We start from the raw sequence: 15,187 nt of genomic DNA on the forward strand, positions 1-15,187 counted from the left end.
TTTATGCATAATCCACGAGACTGGATTTTCCCAACTTTAAGCACTTGTTGATGCAAAGTACCAAATCCCCACACTGCGGCATTTGTGCGTTGGTGCATTTAATACCTTAAGCACAACATCATTCTAAATATGTAAGCCGTACTATTGTATCAAATTTAAGATGTCTGTTTACACGTTTGAGTAGTCGTATATTTAAGCCACATATGGCATTTTTCGCACTGTAAATGGCTATGAACCTCTGTAACCAATGGTTTACTAAAACCAGTCTGTCTATTTGCCTCACTGGGCATTTAAACATGGGGTCCTTATGTCTTCTTGTTTCGTACCTCTATTTTGGTAGCATTGCCATGTTTATGGCCTTTTAACTTTCCTACGCTTTTAAAATAAAAATATTATTATACCGACATGGTATATTGCGACTCCAGAAAAGATCCGGACGCTACAACTGACCCATTTGATGGGGTTACAATTTGCAGCCTATTTTTAACTGGGAATTATCCCCGCTTTAAAACCTGAACAATGGTCTTGTTTAAAATGTCTAAGTGACTGAAAAATGTTTTTGGATCGGTCATTTGACTGTTTTCCTGTTCTCGAATCAATGCGAAGTTTGTTTATGTCAGTTGTATAGATACGTATTTGGATCGCAAATGACGAGTAAATGTGCGGCTTGGAAAAGGTATCCCTCCCTTCTGTTAATAATAAATGAGGACATGAGTGTTTAACAAGCGAAACCCAACTTAACTATGCTCTGCAAAAGGGTACATGTCTAATGTGAGTTCACCTGAGAAAGGGCGATGTTATGTTACTCACAAGGTCAAAGTTACTTCGAGAAAATGGGCATGTGATATGCCGGATCAAGAAAATTGAGCAATCATAATTTACTTGGGGAATAACTCTCTTAAGTCATTGTGCCTTCCGAAATCACGTGTTTGCAGAAACGAAATAGGCAGTATCAGCACTATCACAATCAAATCAATGAAAGCATGGAGGGATTGGTAATGAGGTTCAACTCAGTTTATAGGGTCTAGAAGGGCATAAAAGAGAAAAGCTTCTTGTGCTTGAGGGCCGAAGCTATTGCAGTTAATTCAATGGTGATATAGCAACTATAAATGCAGGCATTAAGCATTGTTAACAGACCTAAGAGACCCCCAACAAAGCAAACTGAGAAACGTAAGGAAAAATATAACGTGAAAACACCTATAGTGACGTGGATGTGTAGGGTTTAAGCGACAGTTGCTTTGGTCAGCGATGGCCCTTGGCTGCTGCAGCCTCCTCAGCAGCCTCGCGCTTTTCGATCTTTTCGGGGAATTCGCCCGCCGTGGCGCCGATGTACGGCGCCTCGGCAGCGCTTAGACGCAGTGGGGCGTCGATCAGGTAAGTAAAGACGAGTGGAATAGAGCCTGTGATGTTCTGCTCCATTGGCACGGCATAGAGGTACAGCTTGTAGAAGGAACCACCCTTCGGTATTCGAATGAGCAAGTTGACCACCTGACTTGGTATATCTCTACTCAATGTACTGGACCTGTCTCCAGGTTGTGGTTCTTCGTCTTCGAGAGCATTTGCTTTCTGCAGCAGATAGCCCGTTACGTCCTACAATGCAGTGTCATTTATGTTATTAACAGCATACAAGCAAAACAGCGTCCACTAAAAATAAGTATTTTATTTCAGTTTTTCAATAAATAGCAAAATTAGTGTTAATTTCTTGCTGAGACAATTGTACATGCAAATTTCGTCTCAGAAGTAGTTATATTTCCATCACTAAAACATTACTTGTTACAATTTTCATCCGTTAACGTGAATAATGTTCCAATAATCGTCAATTGAACAATTGAAATGGAATGTATTGTTTGTCAAAATACTAATGATAACATTTGCCTACAAAGATGTTACAACTTTCCACTTATTATATGATTGAGTGTTTTCAGCCTTGTGAATTTAAAGCTAGAATGATATGTCAAATTACCTCCTCTTCATCTCCAGAAATGTCCACAAGTTGGCTTATAAGGCAAACCTTCTGTTGTTCTGGCAATCCTAGTATGATTTGAAGATCACAGGCCTCCCTGTCTACTGGTCGGGAGCCTTGCTCTTCCTCAGGGTTCGTCTCTATCGGTTGTGAGGGTTCTTTACCCGGTTCAGTTGCCTCCGCCTGCTGCGAATGAATGCCCTGGGAGCCCATAAAACGCTGCAGAATCTGCGACTTGTTTTTTAGCCTCAGCAAGCGCTCTGAGCCTGTCCGTCCCGCCGTCCGCACTCGCACTAGTGGGTCAGGATGGCTGAGTGTGCGGAAACCAAGATTCTGCCATGTGTTGTCCTGTGGACCGAGATTTATTGTAGCCAAGCGGCTGAGAAGTGGGGCTGAGAGAGGTTTTCCCGCCTCTGCCTCAATGAGAAATTGCCAGGCCTAAAACAGAACGGTTGTTTGGTATACTGACCTTCCTGTTTTAGAAATAGCAAATTCCACTAAATTGGGTTTAATATCCTAACTAGACCGTAACCTTGGATTCCCTGTACCACGCTAACGACAGAGTAAACTGGCTGTGGAGTATTTATGTAATTAAGGGATCAAAGGAAGTGGGCAACAAATGAGTTTTCTTCAGACGTGACAACCTACAGAAGGCCCAATTAACCCACTAGATTGGTGTACTTCATTTAAGCGCATATCATTTGTTAGTGTTGCCAAAATAGATGTGGGTTTCTGAAAAATAATGAACCCTTAAATACTTTTAACTATATTTTGTTAAATATACGCTGGTATCGAAGGCAATCATATACGAAGAATGGCACAAATTAGACTAAGTATGCGTGTCATAGTGATTTCAGGTAAATGCCCGAAATTCGCACTTCAACAAAAATGGCATTTATTTGAAGTTATTTTTATTCTACGTATGATTAATCAATTTCGGTAAAGTGGGTAAACCATTTGGATAGAAATAACAGATATTGCATTTCACAAAAGCCAGCGTAGGATGAACGTCGAAATGAATTCGCTTAGGAACGGTAAATTGTAAGCAGAAACAAATGTTTTCGCCTGTAATTATGAGAAAGATCTGAACTTTACAGTAGCTGAAAATGCTACTTGTTAACTTTTGATTTAGATTAGAAAAACAGCAGGAGTTATGCTTATTGTAGGAAAGAATTATCAAAATCCTATCAAGTAATTACGAAGATATGACGCATGAAATTATTTACCCAAATTATCATTCCCAAAAATTTTCGGCTGTTGAAAGTCTGCTGATGGATTCAAGAATTCGCTACGCCAGCAAAAGAAACCGAAGCACTCCCTTCCATCAATTCCTGAATTAGCGTAAATGTGTGCGGAGATTAGGGGCAACAAGCAAGCATTTTCAGCTGTTTCGAAAATCAAATTAAATGCGCAGATTCCCATAAAGATCCTGGGTGTTCGCAATGAAAGTTAAACTCTGCATGTTGCTATCGCCATTATTTACAAGCAAAGTTATATGGAAAATTGCTTTCAAAATCAGTAGTTTTGAAATCACAGACTAGTACCATAAGAACAGAAACATAAAACATTTGTTGCATACAACACAAGCTATGAAAGTGAAACACCTAGAAAATAAGACAACTTTATATACCAGCAAATTTGCCGTTTGAAGAACCGTGGAAAGTAATACTGACAAACAAAAGTACAATAAGGACTTGTTTATTCATCAGTTGAGTCCATTAAAAGCTCGCAACTGAGATTTCGGAGTGAAAAAGTCACATAAATTACCGATTTATCCACGTTAGTGTTAGTTTTGGCACGGTCAATTGGACATTTGAATAGGTTGGCACTTCCTAATTACGATACATTATTGCCACTGATGGATGATTTTAATAATATAGCTTCAATGTATTGTTGCTAACAGACATACACGTTTTTTTCTACTTTGGGTGCAGTTTATTTTTCATACCTTTGTGGTTTGTAGTGTTAGAGCAATTTGATTTGTATTATCTTCAGAGGAATAAATAATCCAAGTCACGAGCCATCCTACGGGGTTTAATAAATGTAAATGCTAAATTACTGACTCAGGAGCAAGTTGCCGTATGTGCAATCTAACCTATGTTCATCAACGAAACAGTATGATTGAAATTCTCAAGTCTGCAGTCTTAAGCGCGCTTTCAATGAGTGAAGCTAAATATTTTAATGGCAATGTCACAAACCGTTTTTTCCTCAAACCCGCCACCGCATGTCATTATTACATTCATGTAAGTTCAGAAAAGGCGGCATTACTTGATACCATCGTATCGGCGCATTACACATCTCACGGGAATGGGAGGCGTTAGCAGTGGGGCTGATTTCCGAGTAATAGCATTTTACGCAAATGGCCTGCATACTTAAAGCTTTTATTTAGTCCGGACGTCACTCAGCTATCGAGCAAATTACGTAGTGTTACTATTTAACGCCTAACTTCTCCTTGATGGAGAAGCAGAGTAGGCAGCGAAAGGGGAGGAAGAAGGATACGGAAGCAGGGACGCACTAGGTGGTAGGCTGTGGGTTCGTCAGAGTCGGACGGTGCGGCGTACACTTCGAGGGCGTACTCGCCGGGCTCGGGTAGGTAGGCATTAAGGACTGACATAGGGACGCAGGGACCCGTTCCTGTGAGCACCGACACACCTGTCGTCGGCACAGACGCCTCAATGTCTCTCAGGAGAATGCAATTCTCTAGCAGCTCCGGTTTAACTGAAAGCGACTTTAGGCGAGCTGTAAGACGGGGTATGCGATTCTCCTGCAACATAAAAGTGTCTTCGAACTATATCATTTTGCATATAAATTATTTAAAGGATTAGAGAAACTGAAAGGGCGCTTAGAAGAAGCTTGGATTAGCAACGTATCTTTTTGCAAAAACAGTTGCCAAATGCTACTGGTTTTTTTTCTGATAAAATTAGATTCTCTCAATCCTTCATAATCGAGAAAATCAGGCTTACCACAGAGATGCGGCTGTTTTATTCCTAAAATTATTCAAATACACCTTAGCTTGGACACTTTCCCAACTTTGTATTTTGCATTTACTAAATAGGTAACAAAAAGCAGAAATCATTTAAAAAATTCTGAAATAAATATTGCATTGCAAGCACACTGCGGAGTTCCTTCAAAATAATGAATTAATACTCATAAAGTTAGCCTAAAGTGAGAAACGATCGAGAAATGGAACGTTGTTAGGCGATTTCATTGAAAATCGTGTTTTGGCAGGTTCGTCGTTACCAAAGTATCATTTCGATTGAATGTCGTTATAATTTAACCAACAGGTCAGAATGTTAGCCATCATTTTATATCATTAATGGCTGAAGAAACTTGGATGCCACGGTCTGTAGAAAAAGTGGTTCGCGCGTGTATTCAGAGGTAAAAATAGAACCCTACAAGGCCAAATCGATGGCTAGGCTTGCCGTGTCTTCCAATCCTCATACTGACAGTCGTTTCCCTCTCAGTCCCTCGCTCCTGCCCTGTACGGCGAGGTGAATTTGTAACAACCAGAAGTAGTTTCGCCTTATTCAGTAATCACTAACCATTTATTTAAGACTTTGCGTAAACGATTGAACAGAATTGACGCAAGAGATCATTCTAAGGAATTTGGAAATCTTTTTTTTGAGATTTTTATTTTCTAATAACTTCTTGGCCAGTTAAAAATTGTAATAACTGTCTCGTTTATTAAGTGGCAATGAGATGCCTCACTGCAAACATTCATGATAACTTGTCAAAAGGAATATGGCTAATAAAATTTGTGGAATGTAAAAGGTTTCGCAAATCACATTTAGTAAAATGCAGAAGACAGAAGTCCTATTAAATGGAGTGTTCCAGCTGATGACGCGAAAAAAGACAGCCGAAAAGCTTTGAATGATATGGAAGTAATTAAACAGGCTTCTCTTACAAACCTTCGATTTAACTATTTGTTCTGGTCAAGTAGAAGTTAGAGTTATAACATTGATTTTACTTATTTTTTCTGCGAATTCAGTGGTTTTTCGGTACTTCCTTTATGTTGGGGTGATTTTGGTGAGAGAACGACCGCAATGGAGGATAATTACGTGACTTACGATTTCAGCAGCAACGAAGCGTATTTCGACAGTTCCCTTGGGACTTTTAATGAGGGGAGGGAGTCCCCGCGGCAGTGTCTCAAGGCCGTACTCAGAGGCCTTCTCGGTAGGGCCGTAATTTGCCTGCGCGGTAGGCGGGAAGGGCAAGGCAGATAGAGAACCACCCTCCCCCTCCTTCCCCCTCGCTGTGACTCGATACTCGCAGACGTCAGAAAAGAGCTACAATGGGCAAACTCAATATCTCAAGTCTTGCATTTTACAACCAGTACCCACCGATTCTAATCCGCGAAAAGTTTTGACCTACACGAAAAATCGTAACCTTTTCCACTTGTAAATTACAATCGTCAAAATCGCACACGTTGCACCCCGCTTTGCGCTTCATAGTATCAATATAATACAGTTATTTGCTGAACCATTTAAAATGACATGACGAATTTCAACCAAAATCTAGTTGTTAATTGCTGGAAAAGTGTTATTAACAAAAATGACAAGTATTTTATCTGAAAACGTGAAATGGTGTAAAATAATCTGCTCTAAAATCAATGAGGAGGCAAGGTGGATAAACTTATTTTGAAAATTAGTTAGTGATAGTCACCCCGAGAAGTTCTTCAGGCTCCAAAACTGCAGCATTGTAATTACACAAAAACTGCGCATCTCATCGCTCCTGTAGCGTTGATCTAAGAGGAAGTTACTATATAATGACTGAAGTAGCTCAATGAAACGTATAAAGTCCGTACTGATTTGGAAACAGCCGTCCATTTTATGGTCTTGTACTTGAATTCAGGAAAACGTAGGTATTGATGTGTTTATTAGTCCACAGTGCGCAAGTGATATTTGCACTAATAAGAGATGTAAGCATTTTTATGTATCATATCGGATAATCCAAAAGTTATGCTCGTAAAAGCATGATTTCTTTCACTAATTCTATGCGCAATAATGTTTGTGGCCTCAATCAACGCCTTTTTTGAGACCTGGCTAGTTTGGCTGAGGCTTAGTTGCATCGGTGTCGCCCTTGATTCCAACCCTCTGATTTATGGCATTTGCTGAACGGACACCGGTTTGTATGCGTGTCTGTCGAGGTCGTAAGGTGTGATGAAATAAAAAATTCTGCTTGTGCGAAACGGATCCAGATATAACAAAACTGATGTAATGAATGCAGATAATTTCTGATCTCGCCTTTAGAATAGTTCATCGAAAAATGGTGGTTTATTTTGGCTATACTGATGAGAGTTAGCCTCCAAGTCAACACATTTCAACGAGTTCGCCCATTTTGCGCTGCTGACAATATAAATTCAAATGGCTGAGATTAAATAAAGCGTCAGCTCCTAAGTTATTTATTTAGGGGTTCAGAGAGCAGTTAGTAAATCAGTTAGGAAGGCTTCTCCTCAAGATTGGCCAGCAAATTTCTCAAGTTTTGTTAACTTTAAAGAAGACTAAATGCGTCCAGCAAGGTTGCCGATTATATCAGTCGCATTCTTTGCCTTCTGGTACCTTTTGAAAAGGAGAATATACATATTTAGTTGATTGTTGGTTCAAATAAAATGGAAAAAAGTGGAAATAAATAACAAATGCATCGCATCTGCAGAGTGTTGCAATCTTCAGACATAAATGACGGCTATTGTTATCAGTAGGTAAGGAAGCTAAGCAAGTTGGATTACTAACTTCGTTGCGACTGTTTTATTATTATTTACTTCATATAAATTTGACCCTGTTTTATCCAACGTCTAGTTGTATACATCTGCCTAATTTGATCTAAGTGCGAAAATCACAATATAGGTATAATGTAGGAACTATGAACTACAAAACCTGAATTTTGTCCCAATTTAAAGGGCTAAACTACGCTTTTGCTCTCAAAAGTTTCTAACAGGATCTCCTCCAAATGAGGTCATACACGCTGTTTCAGCAGAACCAGCGTCATAAATCCAATTTTATGCAGCTAGAATATGTGATGCCAGATGATGAAACATTCCAGCAATCCTTGTACTGTAAATTGTGGTTTTACATCCATCATCAGCTTAGATTTTCAAGTCATATTTAATTAGCTTTTCAGAATTGAGTTGAATTTACTCCATATTTTAGTAAACTAAATTCACCAGAATGACAAATATCACCAGGTTAGTCGTAACTGCAAAAAAATGGATACATGCCGATCAGCTGGACTTTTAGCAACTAATAGGACATACCTGTTCGCCGGAGTGTCTGGCGTAGATGACGAGGTTGTAGTCACCCTTCTTTGGTAGACGAAAGCGGAAAATTACGCATGATTCCTCTGGAGCTATTTCATGCATGCCAAATCGCGTCTTACTGGAGCCCTAAAATGAAATACTTATGCTCTAGGGAGCATATTGATAGACATGGACTGCTCAATTGTGTTGGGCTGACAAAATGTGGAATCATTTGGCCGACTATATTTAGCATTCAGAGTTTTAGAAAAATGTTCTCTCATTGAAATCATTTAAATTTTAAATTTTACCGTATGGAATCGAATTCTCTCGAAGGTGCTCCGTATATCATTACTCATTTAAGTTTGTTTCATTCCCTACTATGGGCATTGTGCTAACCGACCGGCAAAGCTTTTACGTAACTGTAAAGCCTAATTAAAACTTGGTTTTGAAATAAGTACCGTAGAAAATCCCACCACAAAGGCAAAAAGAACAAGTAGGAATTCTGTTATTAGAAAACTTTAACATTGTTTTTTAATTGCATCAAAAAGTTTGGCAACCAAAACAATATGCTGATTAAACATTACCACTTGCATTGATCTTCTTTATCTTCTATAATAGTGTTTATATTGTTTCTATTTTAAACGTTTTGAGCCACAATAAGTGTCACTTATTCCGGCACCAAACGTGAGATTCGTTCAGTTTCAGGAAGTATAGAGGGAAGACTATCTGTAGTTTCAGTTTACGTAAATATGAACTACATGAAGTTTCAATGGCTCTAGCACAGATGATTCTTCTTAATGGAACAAACTAAACTTCTTATGCTAACGTTAATGTTACTTTACGCGACACATCTATGAAAGAGTAAAATTTCTAAGTATCCATGCATCTAGCTGTCATGCCTCCTCATTGACTTCAACTCCAGCAGAGCCACCGAAAACATTTATGTTCTGAATAACAATTTCCTAATAATGGTATGCAACGCTCATGAGAAAATTAGGTGAAGAGCGAGAAACATCAGTCTCTATCGCAAACACCACAATTTAACACTGTGGATGGGAAAAATAGGCTTCACCTGAAGCTAAGACGATTAAAAACGATAATAATCATTTCAGCGAAATCTATAAGTACTACAAAGATCTCCTCATCAATCATTTTAAAATCATTTGAAAATAGTAAGAGAAGAGTGAAACAACGAATGTTTTTACAGAAGCACTGAAATCCCTACTTTGCTAATAAACTGCTACCTAAACATGAAAAGATCATGAGAAACCAAGAAAGTGATTTGCTACTACGTTTTAAGAATCCAATTGCTATAATGCATGTTTATAAGCGGCTCATATTAAGTAATATCTAGTGAAATTATACAATATTTCCAAGCACAGCAAACCTGACAATTTTGGGTAGGCAATTTACAAGCGAATATTTATCAAGAAAACAGGTGACACAACGACTTTGATGTTGCTGTCCAAAATTACTCCTTTTGAAAGGAGTTCAGATACGTTACGCTACACATTGACGAAATTAGCTCCAATTATACACCACCAGACAAATCTTGGGTAGCTTGGGAGGGAGATATTTTAATTAAAAACACTTTTATGGAGGGCAGAACCCCGCTTGCTTTCCCGTGGTGAAAGCAGTAAAAGTTTTTAAACTATATTTGATGAACATAAATTTAGGCATGAACACCTTATTGCAGGGCGGTAAAGTGAGCAAACTAACAAGATCATACTTTTGCATCCTTGACTTCGTTTATGGTAACACCACCATGGAATAATGGATTAGTTTTGCAGCAACTTCTTTTTGACAATCTTTGCCAATTTGCTCATCTCATAAGGGTTTTCAGTCGTTATATCTTCGAAAATACAACTTGAACAACTGGATCATGTGTTGCTTAAGCCAGTGCTTCCAACGCAGGTTGGTAGGTAAGTTTAATTTACCAGTTGAAATTATTGAAGTTAGCCACTTACCACATCAATATTTCCAAAGCCTTCGAGGTTAAGCTGATAGGTAAAGAGAAGCTTTGTGATGTTTTCAGGGAGGATTTTTAATTTCAAAACCAGTTGATTTTCGACCGCAACCACACCCTCTTGGTGAGAGAATAGATGAAGGCCATATTGAAAGAAAGCAGGTTTCAGCAGTGGCCACGTAGCAAAACTCTAATAACACAAACAGAAACGTTAAAACTAGTTTTAAGCATCTAAATGGAGTTATAACAGGTTTTTGATTTTTGTTTTGAAATAATGCTACTTCACTATCTTGAAATGGCAAGGGTTCTGAAATGTTACCAAAAATGCCGTCGAGTTCACAACCATGTGTGTGGCTTGGAGTCACTGTACCAATGCGCATGCCCAGGCAATATTACACCTCACTCTAATCTTATGGCTTTTATTAAATTAAATAATTTTATAAATTCAAGCATTGCTAAAGAGAACTAGTCTTAGTCTGCCAAATATTGCGGAATTACATTAGTTTTCGACAACAATTTAATAACTGTTATTTAGGGTGACATTGGCTGGGTTAAAATAACCGTCTAAAATAAGCGCATATGCATATAAATTCATCCTTTTCGAGAGACCAAAATCACGATTTACTATCATATTTTGTTAAATGCACGACATAATGACTGATTATAACTGATATTTTGTTGAGTTGTCTAAAATAAAATGCCACAAATATAGCGTGAAGGAAGAAAATAAATTCATTATTTTATTCCGTTTGCAGAGGCTTTTATATCGTTATTTGATAAATAGTGACCAGCTACTCCTTGTCATCTTCGGAAACTTACATGGTCGAGTGTTAGGTTCGAGAATCTAATTTGCTTCATAATATTTCTAACGGGCCGGCAATGTTTTGTAGTTTGAAGCGGACGTTTGATCTGGTACTCAAATCCCTAATATGTGAATGGTGGAAGAAGGGGATGGCATTACCACGATGGAGACGGGGGGGTCAATGAGTTGCCAGACATCCTCGAAGGGGTAGTGAGTGTAGATGAGTTTGGTAGGATCGACCTGATAGTAGAACATGTCGGTCTCGTACTGTAGCGTGACGGCCTGGGAGGACTTGGGGAGACCCTCCCGCGTCCCCATGGCGAGACGCTGGGCGGCCCAGGTGCAGTCGTAGAGGCGCCACAGACCATCCACGTAGGCCGCATTCCATGAGTGCTGCAGACTTGCTATCTGGGCAGGTAACGCGCCCGTCTCCGGGTGGAATAGAGGCTCCTCCTTCTGTACTAGTGGTTGGCCCACCTTATAGTCCATGCTCTTCGCTATTCCACGCACCGTCACGCAGGGAATGCCTGAGTATCTCAACATTGACTCAAATGCCTGCCCAATTGAGGGATACACATTATCGCTCGACTCGATCTCACACATTTTATTGTTCTCTTAGCGGTGCTCAAGTGAATTTACAGGCTTTTAAAAAAATCCGTTGCGACTGTGACAAACTACAAAAGCCTTAAAATTTTGGGATATTTACAAATTTTGTTCAAAATTCCCACTAATCCCGGTGTGGTTCATTCAGTGTAATTGAAAAGTAAATAAGTTACAGGTGAAGTACTAATTTGTGGTCTAAACGGTTCAGTAACTAATTAGATCAACCGGAAAGTACGTGATCTTGTCTATTTGATAAATAGACGCTACCCTTCTACGCTCCATGAACTTGTGTAAATCACACCCGCTAAAACCGTACCAATCTGCAATGGTCAGTCAGCAGTGGGAGATACGCTTGATGAAATACTTGTCTCAAAAGGATTTAAAAATTTACTTAGAATTTGTTTTTGAAATCACGTTTAATTATTAAAACAATTATTAGAATTGGGGCAAGCAATTATCTGCTAGTGTAAGTTCAAAACCACAAAATAAGGCCCCAAAATCCCGTGATAAAGAGCAAGTGTAAAACGTCAAACGAGTTCGCAGCTTCCGACTTTAGAGATTATAAGCGTTTTTCGATTGAATCTGCTAAAATGAGCAATTGTTACAGAAAAAGCAATTGACACTGCGGGGCACCTGCACGAGATGGTTTTATCTCAAGGTAATCTTAGATTGAATTACTATAAACCCTGTTATATTTTTGCTGCAATGGTACACATAAACCAGTGAATTGTTTAAAATTGTTTTTAATTTCAGTGGGGAATGTGTGGCACTTCCGTTTAATTATTTTACTGTCTCATTTAAAGTTCAAGCGGTGGTAACAAGAGCGAGTGCGGTTTGCTCACTCCTTGAACACATAAAGTGCTATCTGGCTTTACTAATCACATTTGAGCAATGAGCTAGACCTGCTTTGGCTCCCTGCTTCTTTAAAAGAACCATCCTATTTCGCAACTTAATTGCAGTACGGTGATTTTGTCATGGACAAAATATGTTTGCCTATATTTTACCAAGTTTATGGAACAATATATGCCTCGCAGAAGGATCTTTCGATTTTCGCCGATATTATACAAGGTGTTCAGCCATAAAATCAATGCAATGACACGATGTAACCCATTTTACTTCACCAAAATCTGATTTTGTACTCTACTCTTGACAGTTGAGGATTGTAAAAAAAGATGTTGCTTTTAAGACTACAACAAACATTTGCTAATCAATACGAAACTGGTATTGGTGTAGCGTGCCCTTACCGCTGTTTTACAAGTCTCACATATTTAATAACACTTTCTATGCGAAATCCTAGAAGATTTGGCATAATTTACATGCCAAAATTTATCATTTTCAAGCATTTGGGATGCATAATTTTGCTTGGTTTAGTGAACAGAAATTGTGATATCGTGTAAGAATTAGCCTTTTTATCTGCACAGCCCAAATTCCTTTACAAAGACGCACTTTCACAGAAAAGGTTCTGATAAGTTGCCTGCAAACTCAATACCAAAACCCTTCATGACTTGTGACCAAGATATAGTGGGCGTTTACGAATGTGATGCGAACGGGCCAGTATCTACCCTCGGGAGTGCCTCGTTGTCGAAGCCTTTTCATAATGTCGGCATGTACACGTGTGTGAAGCCGCGATCAACTGCTGCCTGACTGTCCTGGTGGACACGGCCGGTTAAAGTCTGCCTCATATTCCTTCACTAGTCTATCAGCAGTGACACTACAAATCATACTATCTCATAAATGGTAGTTTATAAACTTGTATCATTCTTCTGCAGTTACATCTCGCGTGGTAAGACCGGTGTCAGATCAAGCGAAGATCGTGAAATCGAGTTTGAAGATCTCAATGGAAAGCCTCTAATGGATATAGATATATGTCATTTGTTATGCAGACCAAAATTCCTTAACAATCCCGCCAATAAGACAATAAAGGCATCCAAAATATACTAGTACGATGTACTTTGAGACGTGGGAATTGGTTCAATGCAATTTTATTCAGCTGAAGTCACCTAGCGAACGCCTTGTAGAGGTTTATCGTACTTTTTTTACTCATTTTACTTGAAGGAAATTCATTAATTGGACTGTTTTTTAGGTTTGCACTCTAATCCCAGTAAAATGGTGAAATATTTGAAAAAACCGAAAATCGAAATCTATGGTAGGTAACATGTTGATAAAGTCTTGTCTAGCAATAACATTTTTAGCAAAATCACGTATTTTTTAATCCAAAGCTTTCAGCAATTACTGCGAATTTTATTGAAATTGGGAGACAGATTTCGACAAAACTTGCTTCACTGATTTAATGGGGGTTTTGGAAAATGCACTTTGTTCCATGCTTAGTTAAGTGAATTCACTGAGTTGCCTAGGTAACGCGTATCAGCTGCAACAAATGCTACCTTACTGCACAATGGAAACAGTCAAGACCTCACTGTTGCGTCCGCGTGATTGTGCATGTCGACAAGCGATTGGATTGTGCTGTTTTCCTTAGGCAAGTAAATGCACTACTAGCGCGTAGATGGGGCAGCAGACAACTTTGCAATAGTTGCTTACTTCTTCAAATCGGATACTCTGTGTCCTAATAATTGCCTAATAATCACTCCTGCCGGTTGAAGGCCTATTGGTGAACATTTACTTAAACATCCAAAAATATTATATGATTAATAAGATGCATGTTTTAGTTTTATCCAAGAATTCCACCTTCGATGAAAAGGGGGAGCTTAAAACAAAATACGATTATTCTTTTAAGAATTTAAGAAGCTTAGCTGGCGATTCTGTCTATTGCTGAATTCCTTTACAATAATTTTTCCCTTAGCACTCATGCTAAGTAGGAGATTACTCAATTGTTCAGAAAGATTCTTGGAAGAATGTGCAGTGCAGCATTTTATACCACGATTAATCAGAGAGATTAATGAAAGTTAAGAGTGATTTACACTTAAAGTCAAGTTCGTCATAGTGGTTTTCTTTGGCTGAATTTGATTTTCTCACGCTACAATTTCGTCAGTGATTCAATAATTTACTGTAAAACTGAAATCATTGGAATTTCGCGGTCCTTGCGCTTTATTTCCTCCTCAGTTTTCTAGAACTCTAATGAATCTGCCATTGCTTCATATAACTGACTGCCTAGTTTCATTGCATCTAAATGTGTAATCCTTTGCATGATTTTAGCTCGTAGTGTTTATTTTCTGTTTTCCATGAAACCTGGTGGCACGCTTGTTTAAGTTTTAGTTCACAGAAAGTTCGACTTAAAGTGAGATTCCCGTCAAATCTGGATGCACGGCATTTTTATGACATACCATCAGCGTGTGAATCACTCAAAGAGGAGGCTCATAATAATAAACGTGTTTGTGATTTTACTACACCTTCCATTAAAATCGATTCCACGTTAAACATCAGCGGCACTTGATAGTCTAAAGAGATGGCATGTTTTGTGATACAGTGTTATGAGCCCCCCATATTATCCACTGAAATCAAAAAGTATAAGGTCGGCCAAGTGTCACGGAAATTCTCTGCTCCCTCATAAGTGGCGATACACATTATTTAGTCGCTTTAAAAGTTCTCTCATGCATTGGACAGTAATTTTCTCCTCTTATCAGGAACCTAATAAACACTACTGAAATACAACTTATTTTACAG

At 38.7% G+C, this 15,187-nt stretch overlaps 1 protein-coding gene across 1 annotated transcript; it reads right to left on the reverse strand. All coding sequences in view use genetic code 11, as the record gives it.

Moving 5' to 3' along the window:
* Window positions 1-1,242: 1,242 nt before the first annotated feature.
* Window positions 1,243-11,566, reverse strand: EGR_01409 (Kyphoscoliosis peptidase; the record flags this gene model as incomplete). Its single annotated transcript, XM_024490658.1, has 8 exons — window positions 1,243-1,590; window positions 1,964-2,401; window positions 4,479-4,751; window positions 6,031-6,249; window positions 8,214-8,342; window positions 10,163-10,351; window positions 10,981-11,085; window positions 11,123-11,566. The coding sequence occupies 8 exons, from the start codon at window positions 11,564-11,566 to the stop codon at window positions 1,243-1,245; spliced, it is 2,145 nt and encodes a 714-aa protein (XP_024354982.1).
* Between the last annotated feature and the right edge of the window lie 3,621 nt (window positions 11,567-15,187).

The sequence above is a fragment of the Echinococcus granulosus genome, assembly GCF_000524195.1.
Source record: "Echinococcus granulosus chromosome Unknown EG_S00005, whole genome shotgun sequence".
Classification (NCBI taxonomy): Eukaryota; Metazoa; Platyhelminthes; class Cestoda; order Cyclophyllidea; family Taeniidae; genus Echinococcus; species Echinococcus granulosus.